The sequence below is a fragment of the Acartia tonsa genome, chromosome 9 (assembly GCF_053477335.1).
Source record: "Acartia tonsa isolate MP-2025a chromosome 9, ASM5347733v1, whole genome shotgun sequence".
NCBI lineage: Eukaryota > Metazoa > Arthropoda > Copepoda > Calanoida > Acartiidae > Acartia > Acartia tonsa.
In genome coordinates this window covers 43,668,758-43,677,699 of record NC_137268.1, presented here as the reverse complement: position 1 = coordinate 43,677,699, position 8,942 = coordinate 43,668,758, and the positions used below count along the sequence as shown (strand labels likewise).

Genomic DNA, 8,942 nt, shown 5'->3' with positions numbered 1-8,942 from the left:
AATACGTAATGTAGAGAGAATTAAAAGAGGTTAACTCACAAAAAAATATAAATTTTACATATTTATTCTGACATTACAAATTGTTTGAACCATGTCAGCACTCTTCATATGTCAATGTAAAACTAGCTAAGTTTTAAATTAAAATTTAAAGATTTTTACAAACATTTGGAAGATTTTTTTTTGTTTTGGATGATTTTTTTCTTAATTGGGGAACTTGTACATTTTAATATCAAGCTTGACTTACGAACATACCATTATAATGTAGTAAATGTGAACCAAAGTACTATTGCTAATAAAATAATATTTATGTGCTTTAGTTGAATTTACAAAATGATTGATTTAAAAGCCCTTTAAATATCTATTTACAAATTAAAAATCAATGAATAAATAACAAAATTTGATAACAATAAAAATCTAGCAGGATTACTATAAAATTTAAGTTTACAAAAATCAAAACAATAAATATGGTTATTTACAGAAATAATTTGTTTAACAGAAATAAGTTATTTTTTATTTTATAAATACTTATTTTAATTTAATGATGAGTAATCGCTTTAGAAAACTCTATGTAAAGTAAGTTGGCAATACTTTATTGATTTAACAAATAGAAGTTTTTTATCTACTTTTTTCAATACTTAATTAATATCTACGATTACATTTTTTATACTTTATCAATAGTCATATTCATCCCTTATGCTCTGCATTGAGGGTCCTGGTGACTGTTTGACATAGGGTAAGGTCTTGATAACATCAAATACCTCAGAAATAGTTGGTGGATAGTTTCTGGCCTTCTTATGTAGAGCGTGATTGATCATTTCTCTGCTTTCAGTATCAGGAGCTTGGATTTCAAGTGTGCCCTGCTTGTTTTTCATATTGTATTGAGAAACTATGTATACAGTATCTTTATCTATTTTATTTCCTTCAATATTATTGTTTGTTCTTGGTTGTTTATTAGCATTACTGTTGTTTCTATAACCATTGTAGTTTCCAGAATTTCTAGTTGTTGCCGACTCTGGAGCGACATAGTTCCCATGTGTTCTGGTGTCACCATAGTTTCTTGGAAGACTTCTGGATCTTGATTCATTGTAGAAGTTACCAGGTGCAGGATTGTTTCTAGAATTGTAGTTACCAGGACCATTCATTGTCCCAGGATTCTTGCCAACCACAATGCCAAGCCTTGGGTCAAGATTATTTCTTGATAATTCTGGAGCATAATTGTAAGATTGCATATTCTGGTTTTCCCTAGGCAAACTGGCTGTTCTGTCTGTATTGTATCTTGGAGCTGCCTTAGGAATATCATTCAGAACAGGATCATTGTAGCTGCGTGGAACACTAGAAGTTCTGGGAACACTAAAGTAATTACTGGAAATATTGTTAGATATATTATTTGAGCTCCAAGGATAATTTCTTGAATCACTCTGAGCTGTAGGATAATCATTATCTCTAAGGACATAGTTTGCCTTAGCTCTGTTGCTGATTGGTGTCTGTTCTAATCTTGGTTCGCTTCTACTTCTTGGCATGTTGTTATTATTAACTCTAGCATACCTGGGATTCTTTTGGTATATATTAACCATTTGACCCCTATGATATGGGGGTTGAACTCCTGGATGATTCAAGCTGGGTGCAGATTGTTGCAGTTGAATGTTTTCTCTCCTTGGCATTCTCATATTGATCTCACTGTCAGTTTCTGCCTCCCATCTTAGCATTGTTGGTCTTAGTGAACTTCTGGCACTTTGATAGGGGTGTTGATTTGATTGTTTAGCAATGAAATTATTAGCAGGTTGATAATATTCTTCATAATGTTGATTATTGTAAAATTTATCAGTCACCTTAGGATAAGCATTTCCCCCTCTTTGATAATTGTTATTTCCAAGGTTTACCACCTGTTTATTCATAATGTTGTTATCAAGAGCATTGTCTACAGATGCTGTTCTATTTTGCCTAATATGTGGATTAAAGTAGTTTTGTTCCTGGGATCTGTAGCTGTCAAATCTACTGTTTCTACCACTTTTCCATCCCAATTCTTTTGGATATTGATTTTGGGGATTTGCACCTCTTTGTCTTGGCAATGATTCACTTCTAACATAAGCTATGTCCTGTATTGGCATTGGAACCGGAATTTCTTCATCATAGTCATCATAGCTTGATCTTGAAACAAAAGGAGTTGCAAAGTTATCATGTTTGTTCTTATTAATGTTTGAAAATTTATGAATCAAGGAGGAAACTGCATTAGGCTGATCATTTACATTGGTATTTGGATAGGTGATGTTTATATTGTTCAATGTTTGTTTCAAGTTTGGAGTATGATTAATTGAATGTTGTTGCTTTTGGGGGACTTTAGTTTGCATTAGATTGGTTTGGTTATCTACCTTTTTAGCAATTATAGTTACTGGCCTGATGGTGTCTAGACCTGTCCTGTTAGGTGGCAGTGAAGTAGACCTTTTTTGAGTTCCATTGAAATTGTTCTGATTTTGTTTGGGAGCAGCACGTACTGATATCTCATGTGTTAGACCAATTGAAGGTCTACTTGTTCTATTTGCTGTTCTTATAGTACTTCCATTGACTTCTGGATAACTTGTCAAATTAGATTCCTTGGAGGCATACAGTTGGGCAATTAAATCTGTAATTCTTGGACACTCATCTAAGCTACTTTTCCTAGGCATCTCATACCTGGCATGAGGTAATCCATCAACAGCTTCTTTTGGATATTCTGGTTGGATTTCAGATTTTGTTCCAACAGATCCAGGAATAACAAATCCTCCAGAAAAGCCTTGGGCACCTTTCTGAACCCTATCAGACATTTCACTTTGAGGTGAGGTCAAACTTGATTTATCACTTATAGAGGAAATTGAGTTAAGAGTGTCATCCTTCTGAGCTATTTTGTTTTGAATAGCGCCTACATTCTCATTCAGCTTTTCTATTTTAGCATGTATTATCTCTAGTTTGCTCAATATATCAGTATTATTAGAAGTATCATATTGGTTGTAAGATGTTACAGTAGAGTAAGGAGACTGTACTCTGGGAACCACTTCCATGGAAGGAATACTTGTGCGGGTGGTTGGAACAGGAGGATTTATTATTGGAGGGTATGTTACAGAGGGAGAAGTGTTAAAGGTTGTCTGTTCTTGTATGCTGATCCTAGGTTCTGGAACTATGAATCCACCTGAGTGCCTAGTCTCTGAACTGGTGAATCCACCTGTTGAATATTTTTCATTAGACTTCCTGACACTACTTTGTCTGCTAAAGTTATGATTGTCGACATCAAAATCATCTACAGGCCATGCAATAATGCTTGAATCAATACTGTTTCTGTGTACTTCATCAATTATGATTCCAGTATTGTTATTCCACTGTAGGTCACTAAACTTAAATCTTTTGATCTCTTTCCCATGATAGTCTGCTTCTCTATATGTGGCAGTAATCTTAAGGGAATCATTGTTTGGCTTTACATCCAGTTTTCCATTGATCCAATGGCAGTTCTTGTTAAAGTAACCAAGTGTGTACTTTGAGTTAGAGACATCTCTTTTCATTGCAGGTCCTTCTATGAAATTTTCATTGTTCAGTTTCACAGTTACCAGTTGATTCTTCTTCCTTGTCATTATGAAGTTCTTTCCCTCTGTATCTGGACCAAATATTGTAACTTTGACTGTCATTGTGTCTCCATTTTCATTATACCTGTAGACTTTCATTGATGAAGGTTGTCCATCTTGAATCTCAGGAATGTATACTGAAAAAAAGTTAATTTAAATTTCAAGTTAATACACAGATTTTTAAAAGCTATTGTTGTTGCCCAACCCAGGGCATTAGCGTAAATCATAGCATTCTTTTTTTGCTGTTGGGGAAATGTCATGTTTGAGTTTGATCTACACCATGTCATACTAGAGATTTTAAAATAGCAAATAATGCTGCTTTTTTGGCACATGACACTAATATTGAGAGCAGGGGAATAATATGCACAGTAAGGCTTCCAGACAAAGGGTGAACATTCAATGGTTTGGTTTTCTGTTAGATGTTACTTAACCACATATCTATTGATATTAGAGTATTGCTTCCATTACAAGTGGAGGATGCTATAACTTCCCTACATGATCCCTTAAAATGAAGAAGAATTCAACCTCTAATGATGTAATTTAAGTTACCTGGTTTAAACTGATGGTCAATGATAGAGTTATTCAATGTGTATGATGGAAGGAATATTGGGCATATGCTCTGGACATCATTCACCACACTCTTTACATCATCAGCAAACTTATCAAATTCGGCATGTGTGTCATCTTGCAAGTTCTTCAAACTGACATCCTTTTTGATCAAGTAGCTGATCTTTAACATCAGTAATATTGCTCGTGAAGTAATTGTTAGTTCATACAAAGTGTTTAGACTGTTGAAGTCATGATCGCAGTTAGTCATGTAATCATGTTTGAAGAGCTGGAGTAGTTTGGACTCATAAAAGTATCGTAATCTCTCTATTTTATTGCTGCTTTCTAGTTCATTTGGGTTCTGAAAGCTTTGGAAGATTTCTTTTATGTCATCAGCTCTTGAATCTGTCAGTCTTTCTGCTTTTTCCTTAACAAATAGAAACTTACAGATTTTATTCGTGGAAATCATATTTCAGTTATACTTGGTTATATGTAATTTTAACCTACATGTTTTTTTAATACTCTGGTATATAAGTATTTATTTCTTATGTTTTTGGCCAAAAAATCAAAACCACTTCCAAAGATGTTTTTGAATTTTGATATGATAAAAAAAAAGATATCCTTAACTAGTGTAATGTATAATTAGGAAAATATATGATACTTACCAGGGGTAGATTTTCTAACAATAAACTCTACAAGTTTTAAGTTTTCTACAAAAAATCACGAAACCTTATAAGTGTTTCTTTTAACTCAAGAGGGGTGGGTAAGAAGGGGAAGGGGGTTGTGGGGAAATTTTCTATTAGAATTGTTTGTCAACATATCATTCCCTTGTCCCTGGATACTTACTTTTAATAATGAAATCTGGTTTGAAATTTCAGCAAAGACAACGGACAGAATATTCCTGGACAATTGTTCCTCACTCATACTATGTTAAGAATAGTTCATATTTACAAGAAAATTTCTAAAACTTCTCTTTATTATTTACTAGCGGCTTCGCCCCTAGCCTCTAGGGGCTTTGCCCCAAGAGGTTTGATCAAACCAATTTTTCGTATTTTAGATCTAAAATAAAAAAAAAATTTTTGGGGGGAGGGAATTTTTTTTTTTTGGGGGGGGGGGTAGTCGACCCCACTATTTTAATTTTAGTTATAAAAAGAAAAAAAATTATTTTTTTTTTTGGGGGGGGTATTTTTCATTTTCGGGGGGGGTTGGGGGTGTCCCACCCCCCGAGAAAATAGTTATAAACCTTCCCGGGACCTATGAGAAGCTACCCTGTAAAGGAGAACCCGATCGGTTCAGCGGTTAGCGAGATCCTTCGCTACAAACAAACAGACAAACAAACAGACAAACAAACACACACACAAACAGACAGACATCGTTCTACTTTGTATTATAGATGTAATCATTTGTTGTTTTTAAAGATAATTATATTCAAAACTAGCAGTCGCGCCCCTTGCATAACTAGGGGATTTTCATTCAAGCGGGTAAGAAATGGGCAGATAAATTTCAAACATTTCAAGGCTTATATCTTAACCCTTTACAGTCGGGCCCCTTGCCGCACATTAATCGGTCGGGGGGGGGGGGGGGGGGGGAGGCGCCCCCACCCTATCATCTCAGTTCCTATTAGAGCTAGAGGGCTAAATTTTTTTGTGCAAGTCCCATGTTTGATAATAAATTTCCGACCTTTTATAAGTCTAAGTTAATTTTCGCCTCCTTTACCCTTTTATTTAACAACCTTTGTTTTTAGGTCTTTTTTTACTTAAAAATTTCAAACGGCTGTAATTTTCTTATTTTTGAAGCCAGAAGAACAATTTTTTTCCAGAAAATGTTTATCTTTATGTAAATTTTACATTAAAAATATCAAAATATAAATTTCAGCGGCTGCAGCTGTACTTGGCAGCTAACAGCCGCCGCAGTCGGCGGTCGGCGGGAAAACGGCGGCGGATCTTTATGAAATTTTAATACGTTATGAAGACATGTAAGAAAAGCTTAAGTTTTAAATTTTAAAGTCTCTAGGTCAAAAATTGCGGCCACAGGAGCCTTTTAAAGATTTCTTGAGACCTGGAGGATCAGGACCTGGAGGATCATACCTGGAACCTGAAAGTGACTTGAACACCTGTATTTCATATAAGGATGTACTACTAGAGGATATTTTAGTATTTTGGTATGATAAAATGCTTTGTTTTATTCAAAAAAAATATTTTTGCTCTTTACCTTGATGACCCTGCCAGGTTTGCTGGCATCCTGTAACCGCCAGGGTGAAGATAATCAAAAAATTCCAACACTTAGTTATGTGTCATACCCATACTTAAAAAGTCACGTAGTTTGGGATCTTATCTTTTACACACAGAAAATGAGTTAGAAAAAACCGGAGGGAGGGGCGTTCAACGCCCCCCCCCCCCCCGACCGTTAAGGGTTAAGATCAAATAGACTAAAACCCTCCCTAGACCTATATAAAGTAAAAAATGTTAATAAGAACAATTCCTTTTGTCCAAGTAAGGGTAGAGGGTGGTTGCTGCGCTCATGACAGTGTACCATATCATTTTCAGAGGCAGATAGTCAACCAAAGTGCTGAAATAATGAAAAATACATTAAAAATACTCTGACTTAATATATTGTTTATTTTGTATGTAAGTTGCAGTATTATGCTCTTGTAATTAAAGAAAAAAGAAAAAAACTGTTATTTGTCAGATTCATCCCAGTAAACTTTTCATATAGAAAATTTAAAACATCACTAAACCTTTCATAACTCCTAGGTTTCGTGCTTTTTAAAGATTAATATATCAATTTTAAAAGCTAGAACAACATGACCTTCCTTGTAGTTCTATTTGTGAAATTTAAGCTACATTTGACAGTACTTTGTATCACTAGCGGCTTCTCCCCTAGCATCTAGGGGCTCTGCATTTGAAGGGACAGAGAGGAAATAGAAGATAGCTTAAAACCCTTACAAAACTTATATCCGAAAATTAATTAGCCTAAAACCTTCTCAGGACCTATATGAAGTTTACCTAAATGAGAGAACCCATTCGGTTCCGTAAAAAACTTTACTACTTTATATAATAAGATAATATTAAAGGTTATTTGTACCTAAAGTATTGGTTTTGCTTTTCATGTTTTGTTAATGTTAATTAATTGGAAGGATGGCTGGTCAATTCTTCCGACAGAATTAGTTCTTGAATTTGTTTTAGCCAAAAGCTCCGATTTTACTTATTCCTTATTTCTAAATTATTTATTTTTTAAGATACAGAGATAAGAATGAACAATAATGTGTATTTTTTTGTAAATTAACTGTATTCATCATTACAAAAAAAAGTAATTGATACTTTTATATAGTAAAAACTTGAAGCTGGCTAAAATAACGACCCTAACCCCCTTTCACACCTTTTACCTCATCTCCTATCCTCGAACTAACTGACAATAAATGAAGTTCATGTTAGCAACCTAATTTGACGACAATTTTTCTCTGTCTTAATATCTACGTGTTTTCTATATCCATCGCTCAAATCATCCTTTCAAATATATCTTTTTAAAATTGTAGCTGCGCTACTTTAAAAAACACCTGCTAATGAGTAGAGCATCCTTGAGTCCATGGATTACTTTAGGATTTGTCCCTCCAAGTTTGTCCAGAAATACTCGCAGCTTCTCATCATTTCTATTTACCATGTTCAATTATTTGAAACAGCTAAGCTTGTCTTCGTTTGCTGTGTGACTCTACGTTCGTAATAGTTATTTCTCGCATCGTATTATAAACGGCTTTCCGCGGATATAGAATGTACAATTAAAAGATTAAAACGAGTTGTTTTAGCCCCGAGGTGCCGAAGGCACCGGCTAAAAAAACTTGTTTTAATCTTATGATTGTACATTTTTATATTCGTAGAAAGCTGGATATAATACGATGCTAGACATAGTTTTTTCGTATGGATGAGAACCGGTTCCTATCCACCGGATTCGAATGAATACGAGAAAGTAAATTTAAAAATGTGAATTGTCATATTGATTTAAATTTTTACATATGGATTCCTGTAAGTTGTAATACATACTTGTGTTTTTAACTATTAATTTTTATCATGAGAGAATTATCCATTAACTGATATGGTTCTCTTTTACAGGGTACCTTCTCATTAATTTTCTAAAAATATTTTGAGGGAGACTATCACCAATCTCCCAATAGAAATCAGCCCTTAAAAAACCTCCCACAAGAGAAAATATTCTTTTTCTTTTTACAACTAAAATAAAATAAACAAGTTGTTAAAATGATTCCTCCTTTAGTGCCCCTAGAGGCGTAGACACTAGTGTACACATACATTGATACTATCTTATCTGTTGGACCTAATTGTCCTGGTTAAATAAAAGTTATATTCACTGAACATTCCTAAAGTTATCCGGGGCGGCTCTGCTAAGAGTTTGAATGATTACTCTTATATCATCTTCATAATCATCCATTTTTATCTGAAATCAGAAGAGTTTGAGTAGAAATCTAAATAGAAGGCTGAAAATACTTTGTAGATGTCTCTTACAATTGAGAATTTAATCAATTACTCATTTTGTCTGTTAATAAAATAAATTTATAAATATTGAAAGCCAGGCAACTACCTATATCTCCCTGTTGGGGACATTTTCATCTGCTAGCATATTGTTTTTTCGCGACTTGGCTGTGTTAATATTCCCGATGCTATTGGTTGATTTTCAAAGACCTAATTAAATGTCGGCACAGGGTCTTCGGGGTGGGGACATAAAGTTATTGAACAACCTTCACCCTATATTGTTTTATCAATAAGGCATTGAGTGCGATTGTATCATTGTTGGGAA

At 34.3% G+C, this 8,942-nt stretch overlaps 1 protein-coding gene across 1 annotated transcript; it reads right to left on the bottom strand.

The window, feature by feature from the left end:
- Window positions 1-293: 293 nt before the first annotated feature.
- On the bottom strand, window positions 294-8,631 carry LOC145329022 (uncharacterized). Its single transcript, XM_080173022.1, has 6 exons — window positions 8,509-8,631; window positions 7,693-7,788; window positions 6,620-6,704; window positions 4,983-5,063; window positions 4,140-4,563; window positions 294-3,727 (listed from the first exon to the last, which is right to left on the bottom strand). Exons 1-6 carry the CDS (start codon window positions 8,574-8,576, stop codon window positions 672-674), a joined length of 3,810 nt encoding a protein of 1,269 aa, XP_080029148.1. The 5' UTR covers window positions 8,577-8,631; the 3' UTR covers window positions 294-671.
- Window positions 8,632-8,942: the final 311 nt, after the last annotated feature.

Excerpts from the sequence above, each read along its gene's own strand:
- LOC145329022 (XM_080173022.1), bottom strand. The coding sequence starts at position 8,576 with ATGGATGATTATGAAGATGATATAAGAGTAATCATTCAAACTCTTAGC. Across the intron at positions 6,705-7,692 it reads GATGCTCTACTCATTAGCAG|CACTTTGGTTGACTATCTGC; the intron begins GTGTTTTTTAAA and ends TCATTATTTCAG. Across the intron at positions 3,728-4,139 it reads TGACCATCAGTTTAAACCAG|TATACATTCCTGAGATTCAA; the intron begins GTAACTTAAATT and ends ACTTTTTTTCAG.